The sequence below is a fragment of the Pleurodeles waltl genome, chromosome 6, assembly GCF_031143425.1.
Source record: "Pleurodeles waltl isolate 20211129_DDA chromosome 6, aPleWal1.hap1.20221129, whole genome shotgun sequence".
NCBI classification, from domain to species: Eukaryota; Metazoa; Chordata; class Amphibia; order Caudata; family Salamandridae; genus Pleurodeles; species Pleurodeles waltl.
In genome coordinates, this window is record NC_090445.1 from 1,076,495,078 (window position 1) to 1,076,517,197 (window position 22,120).

General features: G+C 39.7%; 1 protein-coding gene across 5 annotated transcripts in view; it reads right to left on the reverse strand.

Moving 5' to 3' along the window:
* Positions 1-22,120, reverse strand: part of SPEN (spen family transcriptional repressor) — a 357,496-nt gene that overhangs the window by 323,660 nt on the left and 11,716 nt on the right. For 3 of the 5 annotated variants that reach the window (XM_069240114.1, XM_069240113.1, XM_069240112.1), the window contains exons 2-3: positions 18,365-18,685; positions 13,853-14,335 (exon numbers count right to left, since the gene is read on the reverse strand). In XM_069240114.1, coding sequence (XP_069096215.1) covers positions 13,853-14,335; positions 18,365-18,685 — 804 coding nt within the window. Of the gene's footprint in view, positions 1-13,852; positions 14,336-17,084; positions 18,686-22,120 lie in introns of all 5 variants that reach the window. The other 2 variants (XM_069240116.1, XM_069240115.1) reach the window with 1 other exon arrangement.

The following is a 22,120-nucleotide window of genomic DNA, read 5'->3' on the forward strand; positions in this document are numbered from 1 at the left end:
TGATCTCTACTGTTTTATAGGAGCCATATCTGTATGAATAACGCCATAATCGTCAAAGGGGTGTTCTTGTTTAAGTATGACCATGGCTCTAAGCATTAACAAATGGCCTGTAATCACACAGGCACATAAGCACTGCGGTTTCCTAGTTAACGCTCTTAGTCATGTCATTGAATTACACGTGTTACAAAATATCTCAAACGTTCAGTCTCTTACCACAGTATACTGGGAATGGAGGGGAGGTGTGCTGCAAAGGCATTACCTGTAAAACGTTATTTAAAAGGAGGGACCTGCAAGAAGCTAAGAGCAGCTTTGGCAAGCAAAATCATGTTATCCAGAGTCAATCTTCAGGTGTCACTACCAGACATTCCAAAAGACGTTTTGCAACCAATCAGTGGGGGGGGGGGGGGGGGGGGGGGGGGGGACAAAAAGAGGAATGACAGCATGGATGTCAGAAATAGGCTATATAAGTTTGAGTGCTGGACAAGATGCCGTTTGAAGACAGGATCCGTTTTCTTTAGAAGAGTTCTTTCCTAGAAGTATGCTCCTGCTTTCCATTCAATAGCACTTAAAGAGCTGAGATTTTTCCTCAATCATCTAGAAACCCTGATTCTGGACGTTTATTGTTTTCAAATACAGCCAAAACATCTGTCGAGACAGCCAGAGTAGTTAGTCTTCAAACTAAGGATTGCATCCAAAAAGAAGGGAGGGTCCAAGCGGGATAACTTCCTCTATGAAATGCCTTTATTCTGTGCTGTGGGAGCTTAAACTGGAGGACATGGACCAAAATCCTCCCTTGGTAAAGAACACTACTCTAACTGGTGAGTTCCCACAACTGAGATATCAATGTTAATAGTAGAATTTGAGAAAGCCCTGGCGTATTCGCAGTGTGGGGCGAAACACGTTTTGGCTGATTCTCTACTGAACCTTGGCAGCAACTCTTGAATTTTGAAACGTAATTCTTGGAATATATTACCTCTCTCCCAAATTTAAGTGCGTCAACTTGGAAGCTGAAACTTTGTTGAACCCTGAAACCTAAATATGGGAACATATCACTGACTCATCAATTAAAGTGTACTGAATTGGACTTAAGAGACTTAGCCTGTTCTTTTTCTGATCTGAAATTCTACTATTAACATTATGATATCTCAATTGTGGGAACTCAGTCTTCAAACTAAGGGAAGGTTAGGAGCCCTTTGCAACAAAGGAAGATTGTTACTATTAACGGGATGCACTTGAATGCTCCAGGCGAAGAAAGAAGTGTTGACAGAAAGAACATTTGTGACACTTGATTCTTACAGTGTGTTTGGGTCTCAGGGGGATAAATATTTTCATATGCCACACGTCCAACTCCCTAGACTAAATCCAATTTGTCTGTGGCAGACAAGGAGACATCTGCTGCAGGACATGGCCTAATATAAAAACTGCTATGTCATTTTCAGATTAACACAGACCAATATTCTTTTGAGCATCCAGACTATCGCTAAACCAGCGCAGATAAGAAAAAAGTATAACACCCTTCGTGAAATTTAGGATGTGGAACATACAGGTCTGATTCACAATCCATTGTGCACAATATATTACCCTCTACTGATTTGCGAAATCTCAGTAACTGCTTCTTATGGGGGGTGGCCAGGGCAGTGGTGGCAAGCTAACAAATTCATTGTTTTTAGGGCAACTGAATTCTTTCAAGGGACCGACAGGGGTTGTTTTTTTTCTTCTTTAAGATGGCTTCTGCTACTGGTTTTAATAAAAATAAAAAAAAATAAAAAAACCCTTGTGCCAGCTTTTGTTTTATCATCCTTACTGATATTTGGGCCAACTCCTTCTCTTCCAAAGGCCTGAGAATTTGAGGAAGTTCGGCAAATTAGATGTCCGTAACAGAAATCCAATGATGAAATTTTGACTGATTCATTAACCTGTGCTTAGTCTCACTGGCTTTCCTAGGGCCATGTTGTAGTAAGTGGCATACAGAGGAAAGAAGGCGAGATGAACCGTTTTCAAGGTTTCCTAAAGTATACGTTCTCTAGAACAGAATGAACAGCTAAAGCTAGTGTGATCTACTGACTGGGACAAAGCACTAAATATGTCAGGTAACATATTTGGGCGCAATGAAAGTTAGGGAGCATCACTAGACAGGAGGACTCTGATTGAAGCATGCTGTTTAACAGATAAGGAACAGCCTCAAATAGAAATAACAGAGAGCCAATGTGCATGCTTAGGAATCTACATCTTATTATTCAATTTGTGGAGGGTACAAACCAGCCTCATTCTGCAACTCCAAATGTGCTGGAGTTTTCTAGCACATTAAGAAAGAACACCTAAATACACCACTTTGCAAAAAGCCAGTTGAGAATATGCAGACCTAAACAGGACATGAGAGTCCAAGTGCAATCTTCCTCAGCATACGCAGCTGATGAAAACATTGTTCATTTGCTAATCCTCGTACGGCTGGAAAGAAATAAAACACACACTCAACTGTCATTGGACAGGAAGCAAATTTGTGACTTCAGAAACCTAATTTTAAAAAGTGCCGACTCATCCCCACTTGGATACCGATCAGGCTGTTAGACAACTCGCTGAGTGTGCTCTTAGGATTTTCAGGCTGCCAGAGAATGTTTTGTATTTCATCTGGAGGAGAAACATCCCAAATTAATCTCAAGTTGGCCAAAGCCTGTTCATATACATTGAGCAATAAAAAGACAGGGCAGTGCCACAGGTCTCAAAACACAGCAAAAGAGCACAACAAAATGGTTATGAAAAAAACCTGCACCCAACAAAGCCAGAAAGATCTAAAGCTACAGAGAACCATCCTTGGGAAAATAATGGAATCTAAGCTTATTGCCATATAAGTGGCTGATCATGGGACGATGGGTTTTGAACAGCACCACAACATACCCACATTAATTGCTAAATCAGCAGCAAGATCCATCTCCTGGTAGCTGGCCTAAAGTGGCGCAATGGGTACTAAGAGAGCCCTTCCAAACTCAGACTGATAATCCACAAGGAGCTCCAGCACTGTGCAAGGATGCTTAACAAACAAGTTTTTACTAAAGGTAATTAAGTAAAGCCTTTTCCAGTAGAGACTATCTAGCTGCAGATTCCTTCACTTTAAATTATCCTCATATTTCAGACTGGATCTGTATTTTTATAAGCAGTACCCATGAGAGCTGGTGTCGTTTGGCTCCACATGGTGTCATCCTTGCAAGAGATCATGTGCAAGGTGCACATTTAGGTGTCACTCCAGCATGCTTTAGTCAGTTTCTTTTTGTGGCTTTCCACTCCAGGAGTGTGGAGCTACGGAGAACACTGATCACTGGTGTGGAAATCTAGGCCCCTGAAAGACAGGCTTGTCCCTAGAAGTCTGCGTCTGTGTGTAAGGAATCTGCGGCTAGACACAGTCTCCACCAGACCAGACTTTACTGAATGCTAAGCAGGTTGTTTATCTGATAAGAGACTTCTAGCCACAGATTCCTTATTTTAGGAAAGATACTCAAGCAATACCTCCCCACTGGTGGATCAGCAAAACAATTTCACACTGAGAAGTCCGACAGAACCAAACTTGCAAAGTGCCCATCCCTACTGACCAGACTGTCCAGGCAGTAGTGCTTGCTAAACGTGTGCAGAGATAGCCACTTTGCTGCCAGGCAGATGTCCAGGACCAGAATGCAGTGGTCGCAGTCTTGGCTCTGGTAGAATGAGCACGCTAACCTTCAGGGGGTTGCTCTCAGGCCAATACATACCAAATTTTGACGCAGTATGTTCCATCAGGTGATGGTCAGTTTCTGTACAGCATTCTCTTTCTGGGCTCTGACAGATACCCTATGAAGAGTTGATCATCCACCTGAGGCACTTTTGTGTGGTCAAGGTAGAACACCACCACTCATTTTGGGGCCAGTTAAATGTTATTGCCACTAGAAAGACCGGCTTGATAGTTAGAAGCCTCAGAAGACAGTTGAGAAAAGGCTCGAAAGGAGTGCACATCAGTAAAGTCAGAAATAAATGTAGGTCCCAAATGAGGCATGATGATGGGTGAAGGAGGGAATAAATGTTTGAGACCTTTCAGAAACCTATACACAATAGGGTATTTGACAAGGGACGGCAGATCGGGAAAGCAGAGACGTGCTGAGATAAAAGAAATATAGCCTTTTAAGGTGCCCAACATAGAGCCTTTCTGGGCCAGAGAAAGAGGGCCACACAAAAAAAGGGGGGGGGGGGAGGAGGGGGATTTGTTTTTATGCACACCATGCCACAACCTTGCCCCAACAGCGGGCATAAACCATCTTGTGGAAGGGACACCTGGCTGCCAAGATGGCATTACAGACGTTGGGCATAGGGTCAAAAGCTGTCAACTGTTGCAGCTCAATCTCCACCCATGAAGGTGGAGCAATGTCAGGTTCAGGTGGAGAACCCTCCCCTGCTGTACCAAAAGATCCTCCAGGAGGGGCAGCCTGATCGGAGGAACGATGACCATGCTTCACAGCTCAGGAGACAAAACTCTACAGGCTCAGTCTGGAGCCACAATGATGACTTGAAGCCCAGTCATCCCTGATGTTCTTTATAACTCTGGGCAGGAGTGGTATTGGCAGTAAGGCGTACAGAAGGCAGGAGCTCCATTTGGAACGAAAAATGTCTTTGAGCAAGAGAACTCCAGCGCGCAGTAGTGCTGATATTGTGCATTCTAGACAGTGGCCAAAAGACTTAACCAAGGCTCTCTCCACTGCTAAAAGAGATCTTGCACCACCTCCAGATGGAGGTGCTATCCATGATCCACTTGGCACCTTCAGTGGAGTTTAATCAGACTGGTATTCAGAGAGCCCGCCAGTTGTTGAACCAACACAGAAATGCCTTGACGTTCCTGCCATGTACAGATATGTAGAGGCTCTTAAAAAAAAAAAAGTCTACAACCCCCAACTCACCCTTTTTGCTACAGTACCACACGGAGGTAGAGTTGTCCGTGAACACCTGCGCTAGCCTTCCCTCGATGGAGGATACAAAGGCTTTCAATAAGAGTCGGATCACCTGGAGCTCCAACAAATTGATGTGCAGCCCAGATTCCACCGTGGACTAGAGGCCTCTGATCTCCAAAGCTCCCCGATGGCCGCCCCAGCCCAGGAGTGACGCATATGTCACTACGGTCACATCTGGTTGAACAAGGGAGATTTTTTTTGGGCGGGGGGAGGGGGTGGGGTTGTTGTCTACAGATTACCTAATTGTGGTTTGTTAGCCACCACTATTGCAGATCTTAGGCAGTGCCCTCCGAGATCTGAACCATGCCAGGGATTACCCTGCTGCTGCGCATGCTGGAACTTCAGGTCTTACTGCAGTCTGCATATGCCATCTGGCATGTGTCACAAGCAGGATGCGGTAGGCCATGAGGCCCAGCAGCCTCAGAGTCCGTCTTACCGAAACCCAGGATAGAGGCTGAAACATCAGTTTCATAGCCTGAATATCCTAGACTCAGCTTTCAGGAGGCCAAGCCCAAAACTACTCTGTGTCCACAACAGCTCCGATAAAATGGAGCATCTCAGAAAGAGGTCAGGTGTGACTTCAGCACGTTGATAGTGAACCCCACCGAGTGCAGGCGGTCTACCATAGTCCTGAGGTGGGAGACAACTGCCTGGGGCAACACCACATTCAACATCCAGTCATTGAGATAGGGAAAGATTGCAGCTCATCTGCATAGATCAGCGTTGCCAACCATCACCTTGGTGAACACCGAGGGGCTCTGGTAAGGCCAAAGGGGAGCACAGTGAACTGAAAGTGCTTGTGAGCTACTGTGAACCACAGGCAAAGTCTGGACAGGCAGGACACGGATGTGGAAGTATTCGTCCTTCAAGTCCAACACTACCATCCAGCCTTCTGGGTCCTGGGCAGACAGGACTTGTGCGAGCATGATTTTTTTTTTTTTTTTTAAGTTCTCCTTTTGCAGGAAGAAATTGAGAGAACGCAGGTTTAGGACAGGACGAAGGCCTCCATCCTTCTTGGGGACCAGAAATAGCAGCCTTCAACAAGACTGCTCCTTGAACACAAACACTAAACACAGACCACATGCGCCATGGTACATGTCGGAGCTCAGATGAGAAAAAGTTGCCTGTAAGTAATTGGAGAGGCGCTGGCGTCTGACTTGGGGACAAAGCTGCATTTAAAAATGCGCTTCTCGCATATCACCGAAACATCAAAAACATGCGCACACTGCAGAACATCAAGCAAATTTAATCAGGCTGGAAATTCTTCCAAAATATGGTTAAAAACTCTTAACGACTTTACCAACTCTCATGCCTGCTCTCAGCCACTTGGGCCTTGTAAGAATTACGTACTTCACTGGTAATCTTCTTTGATGATAAGATTAAGTCAATCTACCGGAACTTTGTCTGCCAGCCTGGTCAGTCCACCAGGGAGTGGAATTTTATTTCTCCTTCTGTAAATGGTAACTACAGTCTGGAAAAATGTAGGACTCTCTCACTCAATAAAATATAGTGTGGCTCTCCCAAAGACCCATGCCCCCAAAGGATTTTAAACACTCCTGTCTAAAAAAAAAATTACCCAGGTAATTAGAGTGCTTTTCAATGCCTCAATTGAGACTGGTAAAATTGCTGTGGCCTGGAAATCAGCCCAGGTAATACCTATTTAGAAAAAACACTAATATGGGCCCACTAATTCTTTCAAATTATAGTCCCATATCTTTGCTTCCATTACTAGGCAAGCTGTTGGAAGGGAACCGTGTTGACATCTTATCTTGAAGAAAACAAGATTTTTGACCCATCTCAATCGGGCTTTAGATCATAGTTCAGCACTGAAATATCTTTGGTTGCCGTGACCGATTTCATCAGGTGGTCGTTGGATAGTGACATTGCCTCCATGCTTGTGCTCCTAGATCTATCTCCAACATTCGATACTGTGTCACATGTCAAATTACTCCAAAGATTGAATGAGAGAGATATTTTTGGAACAGCGTATCCTGTTTTTCCATTTTTTTGAAGGAAGACCACAAGTCATTTTATTAGGGGTTTTCTAATTCCCGGATTATGCGGTTGGACAAAAGAGCCCCTCAGGATTCTTGTTTGAGCCCCACTCTACTTATTAGATATGTACCCCTGCCCTTGTCAAAGCCAATAATTTTATTTTATTTTTTTAACCTATGCTGATGAAATCCAGCTGGTCATATCCTTTGATAAGGATGTAGACAAAGTGAAGGAATGCTTTTCTAGTGGGATAAAAGCGCTTGCTATGTGGATGTCTGATAACTATCTTCAGCTGATCACGGAGAAAACCGAGATTATACTCTTTGTAACAGCCCATCAAGTCTAGACTCCTGATTGGTGGCCCCCAGAATTAGGCAAAGATTCTATTTCCAAGCAAAAACCTTGGTGTTCGGTTAGACCGAGAGCTTACTACAAAAGAACAGGTCCTGTCTACAACTGGCATCCGTTTTTATTTCTTTTCCTTTTCTCCCATTATCTGCTAGGAAATGTCTCGTGCAGGCTCTTATTGCAAGCAGGATGGACTGCGGTAATGTCTTATTGGCTTCTGTCAATGAGACAGTGCTGACCAAACTATGGTTCGTAAAAAGTACTGCTGCACAGGTTATTTGTAATCTTCCACTGTGCACTGCTTCGGCGCCGCTACTAAGATCATTACATTTCGATGGATAATTTGAACCCCATTATAGATAAACTTAAGAGAGACTTTGTTAGATGGTCTCAACTGAATCCATTATTATTGGGAAGAGTGCAGATTATTAAAATGAACACAATTCCGAAATTTAAATATGTTTTTAACATGCTATCACTCCCCCTTACTTCGATTTTTTTTTAAGAATACAACCTCTCTAATAAGCCGTTTCATTTGGGGAGGGAAAAACCCCCGTATAAGTGGTGCGAAATTACACTCATCCTCCCTAAAAGGTGGCCTTAGACTCCCACACCTGGAAACTTACTGGATAGCACAACAATTATCTCACTCGACTTACATGATATCTGAGAAAGATAAGATACCTATATGGGTCAAATTGGAACAACATTTATTGAAAACTACCACTTCTTTGGCGAATTATACTAAATGTCCTAAATTCTCCCCATCCTCCAATCCAATCATTTATTCATCCCAATTAGCATGGCAAAAATCACATAAAATTATAAACTGTAATGTCCATATACATTTAAATGCTCCGTTATGGAATAACTCAGCGATTATACATAAAAGAAAAGAGCTAAATTGGTTTATCTGGAAAAAATGTAAAATCAACAACATATCAGACTTATATAATCAAAACAATTCTTTGAAATCATTTACACAACTACAAGAAACACATCGACTCCCGACCTCACAACTTCATAACTATATACTACTAACATCGATCTTAAACACTATAACATCCTTGAATTCAGACCTTTTGATTCACTCATCCATTGCACGCCATATTTATATATGGAGAAATTTTAAAGGCACGGTATCTGGCCTGTATTCTTTACTAATTGATAAATCTTTTTCAGATAATACATCCAAAGATCTACAATCTTGGTGGTCTACACGACTTAACATTACCTATACAGATAAAGATTGGGCTAAACTTTTAGAGAATTATAATAAAGGGATTCGTGATGCAAGGATGAAACTTAATTACTTCAAAATTTTACATAGATGGCATTGGTCACCTTCGAAACTCTACTCTGCTAAACTTAGTAATGATTCCAATTGCTTGAGATGTGGCCAAACCGATTGTGATATCGTTCACATCCTATGGGACTGTGCTGCACTCCAACCATTCTGGATACAAATATCACAATATTTAAGGAAAGTATTGCCCAATATCTCCCCACAATCACCTCGCCTATTTTTACTACATGATACCCAAGGTCTAGGCACACTTTCCTCACATCTATATAGATGGCTTTCTACTGCAATTAGTGTAGCCAAAGTTAATATATTGCGTTTTTGGAAATCTAATGTTTTACCATCTACTCAAATGTGGTTAAAGGATATGTTTGATATTGCCCAGTTTGAAAGAATGCTATATAAATTAAACGATAACTTACAACAATTTGACCAAATATGGAATGTATTCTTGACTAGCTAATAATTTCACTTCTCTTATGTATTTCTTTAAATGTTCAATAATTCATAAATAATATCTCATGCCATTATTATATTTTCAACATTATTGACAATATTTTTTTTTCCCCTAGTTAGGTTGTAGATAAAATATAATATTACAAAGTTACACTTATCATTTTGACATAATATATATTTGCTTATTATTTCTCTGTCAGGAATATCAGATATAATATAATTAACAATGCTTTATTTATGGAAAATATCTAAACATCTCACTGTGCACTGGAATCTCTTTAATGTGAATCTAAGTTCTTTCTTTATCTTTTTGTATAATCTATAATTATTTGTTCACTTATAAAAGTTTAATAAAGAATTGAAAAAAAAAAAAAAGAAGAAGATCATTACATTTGTTAACAGTCACAACGAGAATTATATTTAAAATCTGTTCCCTAACCCATAAAGCCTTAGTGGGGAAAAGCCTCAACTATATGCATATGAAACGTACAAGTCCAGTTAGGAATTTGCGTTCCAGTGACAAAGCCATGCTTAGCATTCCCTACATTCGCCAATCTAAGTAAGGTGGTAGAGTTTTTTCCTATTATGATGTGTGTGTGTCAATCCTATATGATATAATGTAAAGCCCTAAGAAGCACACCAAGCTGGCCAGAGGGTAGATGTAGATACAGAATAAAGTTGTACTTAAAATGCTCCCTCAGAGACTCTTAAGTGGATAGAATTGATAAAGACTGAAGGGATTGGGTAGAGGGATGACCATTTGAGTTCTGTCAGATAGGCAGGTGCACATCCATTTCAGAGCTGGTAGACCGATACCAAATGAGGAGAGAGAGAATGAAGACAATCAAAGAGTGTGCAAAACTCATTAACAGCTAGAATAGAGCTGGGCAATAGAGCCTCCCTAGCCCAGGGCGCTTCTGAGATCATCTGTCAATACCAGCAGTGTGGTTTTGGTTCTAGGTGGTAGTCAAAACTCAGGCTGAGAAGACTATAAGAGGGCATTTTCTATCAAGAAATTTAAAAGTTGAGATAGTACTAGTTTCTCTAGGATTTCTGCAAGCATAGGGAATAGATTGCCCATAGCTGGTCATGATACTAGCACTGACACAGTTGGCTTTTAAAAAATAAGTACAATGGCCTGCTTCCACTGATTTGGGGCTGTAGACTTTGTCAATGATTTATTACAGATCTTTATGAGAACATTAACCATCCAATCTAAGGCCATTTTGAATGATATGAGGGGGGCAAGGTTCGAGAGCAGACACTGGTTTACTGGAGAACACTGGGGCACTATCTGACTGGAGGTTAGGAAGAGGAAAAAAAATATATAAAAAATAAAAATAATAATTATCAGTCCACATGAAACCTGGAAGACAACATGGAGTAGTACACAAGGTAAGTAAGGCAGTCAAATGTAGGAGTGCTAGGAAATAGGCAATGTTTAGGCAGAGTATTAAGTTGTCCCAACATATGCTTCACAAAAATACGATTCAGTGTTAAGTTTTTGAAAAAAACAGCACCAATGCAGAATCTCCATTAAACCTACTGTGTTACAGAGATATGTTCAAAGGATACTTCCAAACTACCCCTGGGGGTAGCCTTTCCTCTTTAAAGGAAACAGAAAAACGTTATGCTAAGCACCTGAAGATACTTAGCTTAAAGGACAAGTTCATGGCAAGAGCAGAGGCATGAATAAGTCGCTTTTTTGTCAAATCTATACAACATAGCAGAACTTCTGGAATCTCAAGTATACACATTTAACATATGGATCTGGGGGAAAAAAATCATTAACTTCTTAGGGTAAAAAGATGAGCTCGTTGCTACCTCTAAGCTGATAACTTACAGGATAGAGCAACTTTCACAAAATAAAACTCCTACATGTGCACAGCATCAAATACTTTGAATAACATGTACAATAACCACGATGTCACAATCTAGAAGCTTGATTTCTGTAGACAATTGAAAAAAGAATGTTCTATAAAACTTTAGATATACTTTGTTGCAAAGTAAGTCGCGCTGGAAAGAATTACAAATTAGAAAAATAATTGAAAATGCACTAAGTGTAATACTTCATTCAAAATGATAGCTTATCTAGGTGAAATTGTTTCCATCTCCTCTGAAATTGTCTATACCCAAGAAAACGAGATTGTAACTTAAATGACCAAACACCTATATTAATAATGGGTTACAAAGTACGGGGTTTCCTCCATTCCGTCACGGGCATTAGCTTAAAAGAAGACCTATGTAAAGCACTTTCAAAAGGAAGAGCAATATAGAGTACAAAACATACACGCCTGTCCAAATCAAAACAGAGTACAGTTTCTGCCATAAATTTCTTGATCATATGGGAAGTAGACAACTTAAAGGGCAATATAAGTGTGTCAAGTGTTTTATCACCATTCCATCTATTACTGCACATTAGAATTCAATGCCTCATGACAGTAAGAACTACACTGAGCAATTCATAACATTCGGAAAATACAAGCACTTACTCTTTGCAATAACCAAAAATTACATAACTGCACCAAAAACATTCAGGGGTTACGAAAAAGAAGGGGGGGGGCTGGTGCTACAACATATTCTCAATACTAAGAGTACTTCGATATCAAGTAAGACACATAAATTGGGTCCCTAAACCTACACTGATCGCTGGGGACGTAGGGTTTGTTGTATACTTTCAGTATGATACAAGTAAAGTAATAAAGCAACAAACAGAAAAGGGCAGAACAAACTAAATAGAATCCTTAAACTAAGTAAATGTACTTAATCGAGTTGATTTGTTAAACGCACTCTGGTGCACGGATTTCCACTATGGATCATGTTTAAACGTTTCTATAATAATGAATCTGATTTGCCCATTTTCCAATTATACATCATCCCCTCTTCAGTACTAATTACTTTCTAGCATATTTATTTCGACTCATTTGATTACAAAGCAACCCCTATTTTGAAGGATAATCATTAGGATTGAAGTAATTTTACATCTTTTGAATCATGGTTCACTTTACCTCTCTACACAAAAACTTTTTTTCCACTCGTGGATCGTATATTCCAAGCAGTACAAAACAATTACAGCCACATTTTTAAATCAGTTACCCACTACACGGTTCCTACAAATGTTACTTCTACTTCCAGTACTTCATGTTCATTCTACTTCAAATGTGATACCATTGGGACCCATCCAATATTCCATCTTCACTAGTGTCTATTGTTTACTTTCTTCCTCAACTGTGCCGACCAAAAAAAAAAAAGCAACATACATAAGGATTAACTTAACCTAATCATCTAAAAATAGCATGAAGACATCAACACTGAACATAGGAAAGCACAAATGCAATAGACAATTGCCACCCAGGATAAAAGAACAGCAGAGACACATTCTGCAAACAACTTAAAACAGGAGGTCAAGACACCAGAAAGATCTGAACTGCTTTTATCAGATGATAATTTACTCGGTCTAAAACAAAAAACTCGGCAATCAGTATACAGCATTTCCTAAAGGAGACAACAGATAATCAATTATTTTTACCTGCCAGTTCTATCATCTCATGTTTGACAAAAAGAAGCACAATTGCAGGATATAAAGCCGAAGAAGAATGGCACCATGCAAGAGCTATTACGCTTTCAATTTGTATTTTCATTAACTACAAAGATTGAGCTTCCACACTTGGCAAGAAACTAAACTGAACGCTGAATTCTAGCACACACTTAGTTGACTGGCCGCAAATGGCTAGTAGCACTCACTTTTACAACAGTTAAACACTAGACAAAGATCTGAGATAAAGAAACTTGTTAAAGTGTCACCCCCACCCCCTAAATAAAAAAACATGCACAATCAAACTCGTTTCTACCTAGATGTAAATACTGTATAGGTAACTAAAACTAATTTTGGCTTCATAATTCCCTACTTCAGAAGTGGGTGAAAAATCAAACTTGTGCAGTTTACTTCTGCTACGGTTATTTTATTGTAGGGAGAACCTTAGCAGAAGCCTGGTGTTGCAATAATTGGTGGTCAATACATATGAAAATGTTGATGAAGATCTGTCCTTGTTTAAGAAGTAAGTTATGCCACAAACTTTTGCAGTTACTGTGCAGCATACACTAAACAAAGTGGGGTGTAGGGACAGCAATCCACAATATTATTTACCAAGCCAGACATAAACATGATGCCTACAGGATTGGGTTTTTAACATGCTAATTTATTTCTATTAAAGACCAAGAAATTTTACAGCAGTATTGATCACACAATTAAGAAAAAAATCTCAGCCCAAATGCGTAATTTATACATAGTAAAGTGCCTACACTTCATCAGCACACGTGGCCTTTGAGAGAAGGATGCATCTTCCGTAAATATTTATCATATTCTTCATAGCCCTCTTCCAATGACATTAAAAGAGTGGTGGATAAACGTAAAAAAAAAAAAAAAAAAAAAAAAAAAGAAGGGGGGACGACTACTGAGGCAGGAACACCCAATGTGAGTTAGTACAAAGGGAGATAGGTGTTATGGCATCGTGTCAAAGGGTCAGTCAAGCAACCACCAATCATGTACAACCAATTGTAAAAAAAAGATTCGTATCACCCTCTTTACACAGAGCAGTGTATGGATATGAAAGACCGACAACAATCTGGCTATGGAAATGCAACTTTAAACAAATGAATGCAGTTACTCTGACAACCATTACACACACATTAATCATTACAGAAACCAACTTATATGGGCCATGATGTAAGACGCTAAGCATGTTATACAAGCATGTGACGTATTTAAGTAGAGCGAACATACCTGTCACTACTAGTACTACCACTGCTGCTCACAGAGTCACTGCTTGAGGATCTGCTCCTAGAACCACTGCCACTGGGAGACCTAGCAGGCCTAGTTGCTTGCCCAGGTAATCTTTGAGGAGACTGGGTTCTAGACTGTGATGAATGCGGTGAACGACTTCTGCTTTGCTGGTAGTTACGATCTGCCCTCCTTCCTCGTACCTCCCGTGTAAGGTCATCCCTGTAGATATCCCTGTGTACCACACTTGGCAACGTAAACTGCTCGCGGGTTCTAGGTTCATATCGTGCATCATGTGTATCAAAGCGGGTTGGACTTCGACTCCGTGAAGTATAGTAGATTCCATGTTGCAAAGTCCTTTCTCTGGCGTCTCTGCTATAATAATCCTGATCGTAATGTCGTGTCCGATCAAATCCGCCAGCAGTCCCCCTTTCATGGTGTCCATAGGCACTATGTTCATAAGCACGCTCCCTGTTATCAGAAGCCCTGGAATGGGAGTAGGACAAACAATACAGTTGAATTTAGAAAATATTGTTAACAGCTTAAAACCAACACACAAACTCTACAAGCTACCTTTTCCTCCCCCTTTAGCCACAATCCAAGCATATACAAGGAAAGTTGGAAAAAAAAACTAGAGTTGGAACTTTGTGAAAGTACAGGGCTTTCCTTTTTAGCATTACAAATCACTTTAACACGTTCAAATACGTTATTTTGCTAAATAAAGACAATCAAATAAGGCATGTGATACTTCGGTGAAGTTGTTTTGGTCGTAGTAGCTTTGCAAACACAGCAAATTTAACTTGAGGATAGAATTCTTTATGCTCCAATCTTCGTAATTTCCATCTGCATTAGTAATAGGTGTGCAGACATGTCTATAGCACACAGTAGAAAGTGTACCAGAGATAAACCACCCCAAAAAAAGCGCTGGATATTTTGTTGTGAGGCTTTGCAAATAACAAAAATAAACCACATTGAAACGGGCCACGCCTCAAAAGATAGGACGCTTACTGATTGCATTCTCTCTAATGCCTGTTGAACATGGAGACCACATGGAGTGTCTGCCATAGAAGAAGGTATGGCTTTGAGGAAAGCAGAGGTAGCAATCCAGAATTCATTTACATTAGCGGCAGCTGTTGAGAGGATTTCTAATCGCAAAATCGATAAATAACAATTTAAGGAGAAGTCAATTACCATGCATATACACAAAAGACTTCTCATGGCAATAAGTGATCTTTGACTATGTGAATGACCTGCCTCAAGGACTACATTTAGCCTAAAATTGATGTTTCACACCGAAATTATTGGCTCATTAAAAATAAATTACCTAACATTAATTACCCTCGGAACATGTACAGTTTGACTAATTTGCTCCCAAATTTTAAAGCACTGTAATTCAGAAGCCAAGTAAAAAAAAAAAAAAAAAATAATAATAATCATCTGTAGAGCATGCTTAGAATACACAACTGTACTGCATAACAAAAGACCGTTTTCATGGAAAAAAGTTAGCATTAGTTTTTTCAGCTAGCAAAACTACCGGAAATGTAAACGTAAATTTTAAGGTTTTTTATTATATCTTAGCAATTTAAGGCCATATGTTTGAACACTTTTTCTCAGACACAGAATTGGGAAAGCCCTTTGATACATGGGGCTCTTAGCTTCCAGCTACTGCAATGGCATGACTTAACTTATCATTATTCTTAGGTGTTTCTTAGCTCAACAAGTAAAATTAAACGAATACTCAAACATTAACAATTCCTTGCAGGGCTAGATCAGTCATGTGGGAGGGGATGGAGAATTTGACAAAGAGACGTGTTCAGTAATGATGTGGTGTATGTTTTGACTCACTTCCTGCACCCTGTACCCTTTTGCCTTACCTGAGCTTTTCTATTCCCCATTCCTTCCCTTCTTGTCTTCCTGTATTTGGTAATGGGGTCCTTGTTAATTTATGTGGCGTACTACTTAGTGAAATATACAGTGTGGATGATTATCAATTTTTGTGGCTATTATTGGAGGGCCTGGTCGAAACTTTGATTCTCGATTGTCTTGGTCCACTGCAAATATTCCAATAAAAATGATTAAAACTAAACATATGGCAGAAAAACATAATTTTCTCAAAACTCTATCTTTACGTTTCAGCCCGCCTATTGTGATTTTTATTGAAATCGATGACAGCAGAAGCACCAGTAAGAACCAAAACAAAGAGTCTGTGAAGTGGTGAGCTATTAAGTTTCCCCAAGAACAAAAGTTGGTGGCAAATGTTAAAGCTGCATTCCAGGGATCCACAATTCAAATGAAAAACCTAATTCACAATTATATTTTTTAAATCGCAGTCTCACTATTTAAAAAAAAAAGTGAAAGTAGTGCTATTTGAACATCTTTTACAAAAAAAATGCAAGATACAGCTTAAAAAAAAATGTAATTGCTGCTCTAAAAATCCTGAATGCTAAGTCCATTTGTCATATTTCAATCCACTCACAACTTCATGATGCAAGCTGTTTAGTTCACTGCTACTGTCAAAACTGTACTGCACATGCACCAATAAAAACACTTCACTTTGAAAAGAAGTCAGTTGCTCAAATTTAACATTGGCAGCTTGCAATCTTGATACTTTAATCTAGGCAAAAACGGAACCAGTGTATAACTACAATTGAAACACTGATCACCAAACATTAATCACACAGAGGTCAGCTGTAAGTTTTTTTTTTTGTTTGTTTTTTTTATGTAAAAAGGGTTTTTATTTAATTGTATTAATTTCGTAATTACAGGGTGGTGGGTGCGGAGAACACTGGCCCAACAGCAGAATTGCAGGGCTGACACCTAACAATTACTAAATTATTTCAAATAGTCTCATATTTAAGTTAACTACTTGCAACACTGGCACTACAATCTTAGGAAAAAAGGTACACCGTATCCATATTTTTAAAACCAGAAAACAATGCAAGACTTGCATGACTAGAATCACCTCTAAAACATTGATCAACAACTACTAATCAAATGACGGTCTGGGCAGTAAGTTAGAGGTACTGACACATGAGTAATGAACGTCCCCAGATATAAAACGTAGGACAAAGAAAGCTGCCACAAGAGCCAATAAAACAGCAAGGGTGACAACTAAGGGCTATGGTGGTTTCATTTTGAATGCATACAAGTACTATGTACTACTAAGGTTAGTGGGAAGAAAGGGTCTGACTTAGGTTAGGAGTGGAGCTAATAAGACTGGGCAGGGCATACCAACCTTTTCCAAATGAGCCAACTCGACCTATAATCCCAATTAAATCTAGAATTGTAAGAGCATTTCCCCAATTTGGCCACCTGTACGGGAGTAATCGACCTTCTCAGTGGGAAAGGGGAAAAAAAGTGTATCAAAGCTGAAAAAAAATAAAAAAATAAAAACATTTCCATTGGGCACAAGGTTGCGGAGACCATGAAAATAAGCAACTCTCCAAGCCCCAAGCTTTCCTGCGTCAAAGCGAAGCATCGATGCATCAAATCCAGGGACTTTTTCTGTGTATTTTCTTCCCTAAAATCTTAACATTGCAGTGGTTACCGGGAACCGAATGTGAAGTGATCCGCATTTTGACATGCTGGGGGTGGGGTAGGGAGGGCAAAAAAAACACAAACAGCAGGTTCCAAATCACTCGCTTCCAGCACATTTTGATTGAGGTCACCAACAGTCAATTCTTAGCACAAAACCCAGCAAAAAGTAATCAGTATAGATCAGCAGCATCCCATATTTATACAAGGGTATCCATCTTTCCACTGATCATAGGATTCCTAACGGCAACCATGCCCAGCCTTCTAGGGCAGCAGTTAGGGTAATGCTTTGAGTCCAATAGTTAAAAACCATTCCAGAAGATACCCATTCCATTAATCTTGCAAGTCTGAGTCAAACATGCCCAATGCCACAAGGAAAAGTAATCCCAAAATCTGAAAAACAAAGGATCCACCAAATGATGAAAACCACCCATCTTCTGTACCAATGAACCCATTCCAGGAATAACGGATGCCTGCAGAATCCAAAAACATTGTGAGAAGTTACAGACAGCAAAGTTGCAATTCCAGTTGATTTTGACACAGTAGTCCGACAGACAGACGTCGAATTCTTTCCCATAATTTTTCCGTCATGGAGACCTTTTAGAGGACACACAGGAACATCGTCCATACGCTGCAGCAAACCTAGTTCCTTCTGGTGAAGAAAAAAAAAATGATCCAAAAAGACCATGCCATATTTCAGCAAATTTCAACAACCAACATCCATGGCGACCACTGGAACACTTCCACCCTTAAAGTGCAAGATCATCAACGAGTAGAATCCAGTCAGCTGCACGTACCATCCTTCGCGAATCCATAAGTATCCAGCCACTGGAGTTGAGTGGTTTCCACTTGTTACCCAAAACAGGAAACACAGAATTCCCAAAATGTGAATCCATCTGGGGGCCCTATAGGTTTTTTTTTTTTTTTCGCAGCTCAGCATATCAAATACAAAATACCTGCCTAGCGAAACCTTAAACTTACCCATCAAGTCTCCGCTCATAACGTCCTTCCCGTGCATGAAGTGATGTTGGGGTGCCATAAGTGGGTCCCCCAGCACCTCCTCTGAACCCAGAAACCTCTCTAGTACGAGATGTTATGGAAACTGTATCATCCAATCCTCGAGCTGCGCTCGGAATGGTGCCTGGTTCATTATAATCTGTGCGAAGGTCTCTATCTCCCATTTTGTTGACTGCATTGTGTGCTTTCTGTGCACTTTTGATGTCCACAAAATCCACAAAGGCTGCCACTCCACCATCAGAACCACGCTTGGGCAGTATTTTGACACTTTCAACACGTCCATATCTAAGGAAAGAGAAAAGTGAATGTAAATGGTTAATGAAGTGCAAAGAAAAACAAACTCAAGCATTTAAAAAGAACATTTAATAGACTTTTTTTTTGTTGTTCAAAGAATTAACTAGAAACAGTTTACATACTTCACCTGCATGATTAGAACTTGAGAAAAGCTTCACTATAAAATCATTACAACCCAAACGCCTCTACCCCTTCTATCTAGAGCCGTCTGCGAAGAGAATAGCTTTCTCCTTCATATCTAGGGTGTTGACCTAACACAAAGAATGTGCCCCGATTTGACAAACTGTTGCTGGTCAGGCAAGCTTTAGAACCCTTTACTTTTTCCCAGGTGAAGGCTGAATGCGGAGAAACACAATGTACTCATCTCTGCTGCTTTAAGGTCTGGGACTAAATGCCCCAAAGCACTTATCTTTATAGTGGTTTGTGTCATACTCAGTGTTTCTAGTCGCATTGCATTAAACTTCAATGTATTTTGGTTTTGATCATTTGGTTACTAATTCAGGAGCAACCCCTTTACTGCTATAAACTGAGAAGGGGCTAGTATCATGAGTGGTATCCCAGCTACTTGCATATTTTCAACCAGGAACACCGTTAATGTTTAGCAATCCGAGACAGCACAATTAATTATTACTAATATGTATGCAGCCACATACGTACTTACAAAAGGACTGTAACACATCAGAGATTGAATAAAATATAATTTAAAGTGCAGCAAAGAAAACTACGTGTGTGTACATTGCAGACATCAGGGCATGTGTTTTACTATTAATTAGTAGATTTTTTTTAGATGCCCTCGAGCAAACTAACTCAGGCACGTTTGGTCTATTTCTGTCACAGCCACGCCAGAGAGTGCTTTGCTACATGATTAAGAACCCAGCTTACACAAGTTATTAATTTTAGAATGTTTTGGACCATAAGGTGTTTACAGACTACAAGACTAAAAATAAAAGTTACACATTGCACTTTTAATTCTGCTCTTCTTGATAGGAACTGAAATCTGTTTTGCGAACACTTAATCAGCATAACTCAGTGGGTAGAACATTATGAACAGCTGATGAATTTTAGGACAGTGATTGCAATATCTTGCACTATATTCGTCAGAACCAATCACTTAATTGTACCAAGGGTTTTAAAGAAAGTTGTATGGCACAAGAGGACTGCAATGTACGTATTTAATAAAATCTTCAAAAAAGGTTAGGGGCATTATACAGAATAGCTTAAAACATTTTTTAACGAGAATATACGTTGCAGAGTATCGTTAAAAGAACTCCCCGTTATTCCAAACAAATACGTTTAAAAATACTGACAATGAAGAAAAAAAGATAAAAAAGAAAATAATAGGCAAGATGACGGGGGAAAAAAATAACATCACGTCCGTCTTAAGCAGAACACACAATATTGAAAGTAGTTATGTTCTTCAATTCGTCGCCTTGCAAGGGAACTGCCCACGTATATTTTCAATGGACATTTCCTGTGTTTTGGAAATTAACATTAAGGCTTGATTATCCAAGTCATCTTCGATAAGAGTTAGTGAAGTATCTCAGCAAATTCAAATTAGCTATTTACTGAGTTTTACAGAGCGCCTACCACGCCCTCAGGAAGTCAGGGCGCCATACAACACATTCCTCAAGTTCACTGTATATTTCCGGCAGATAACGAGTAGAGTAAGGAGGGATAAGACCGTGGCAAATAGTATAAGGCGACATACCTGACACGGCCAGTCTACTCAGCATGCAGAATGACAATTTTCACCAGAGTTGGGAGGGTTTTCTGAAGATTACATCTTCATTGAAAGCACGAAGGATGGTAAGTGAAGCACATCTTAAGAAAACCATATTAGTTGTGAGCAGACTTTGATGGCACAGAATACGTGCGATACATCATTCAAATAATAAGAAAAATTATAGTGAAATGTATCAAACAGAAGAACATTCGTTTGGCAAGGGGTATGGTGCACCGGGTCCAGATGTGTGAGAAACCCAAGGACTGATAGAATAGCATTTAATCTCTTTCCGGAAACGTTACGAGTTACTTCCAAACGTTCAGAGAAGGAGCTTTCCTAAAGGATTGTGTCAGGCAGTTCCAAAATTCCACATTAATTTGAAAAGCAGGTCCACTGGTGTCTTGGAGGCATAGACTAAACAGACCACAGAATCCATATTCTATTATATTGCAATCAAAATAAGTTTAAATTGTTGCAAGAGCAGAGCACAGATCCACACTCTTTACATATAGTCCCACACCAACGGATCAAATCGATTTTCGTAAATCACGTGATGATACAAATATCACCAACAGATAACCCAGAACCATTCACCAGCTTCAGTGAACTTGACAGTATTTGCCATACCGCAAGAATGGCTCAACTTCACCGAGCCTGACACACAAGCATCGTTTTTACTCAGTATTCATTCTAGTCTAAAACGCAAGAGGTTCAGAATGACTGCGTGTTCACGTTTTCTTTCATAAATTGTATACTTGTCTTTAGATTTGCATGACCTTGTGTCATGGTCCACCCCATGACGTGACATTTTGGTGCCAATACATAAGTAGATTTTTTTTCTTGAAGATTGGCACTTTGATTAAGCAGATAAATATTTTCAAGATAACTACCACGTGCCTACAACGGCTTATAAAACCGCAACTAGCTTTGTTAAATTTCATGAAAGCCAAACCTGCTTATGCAAGACAAGTTTGTTCTAGCATAAAGGTTCCCACTTTTAACATGCTGATCTTATAACCTGCTAAGGATGAAGAAAAGGGACAAGAGTATAGTGGGTGCATGTATCCAAGTAAGTAACAATGGATCGGGCATGTAGTTTTCTTTAATTCATCAGTGAGAGAGTACCCCTAGTCTAAATTTATTTATTTTAAACGAGGCCTTTCACTCGTCTGTTTTCACAATGTTGGAAAGTACCGGGAAAGAAAAGTGTAAATTATTATTCCTAGTTTGATTTCCTTCGGTAAAAACGGACTGCCCCTTCGGAAATGATTTTTGCGCATTAAACACAAACAGTAGAGTTTATAATCTAATACTTCTATGTTCAGAGATTTACTAAAATAGATTCCGAGGTACAGCTCAGATTCCATTAGTCTGCATCAAGTCACCCTACAGCAGCACCTCGTTGCCTTTTAAAGAGTTACATAACTTCATCACAAGAGCCAGGGGGGTTCTTAAATACGAGATTTTTTTCCCCACACTTCAAACACTCAAGTGTCCTGCAGTGTAATTTTCTAGAGGGGGTGGAAGCCAAATACCTTCCCAGCCTCAGAGTCGCAAACTGTCAAAATATAGGTCTGCTGGCAAAAAAGGTAAAAAAAAAAAAAACAGCGAAAAAAAAAGGTGAACCTCTAACTTTTGAGCAAGCAAGCATTTTCGTTAGTAATTTTAAAACTACCGTGATTATTGCTGATGGATTTTTGGTA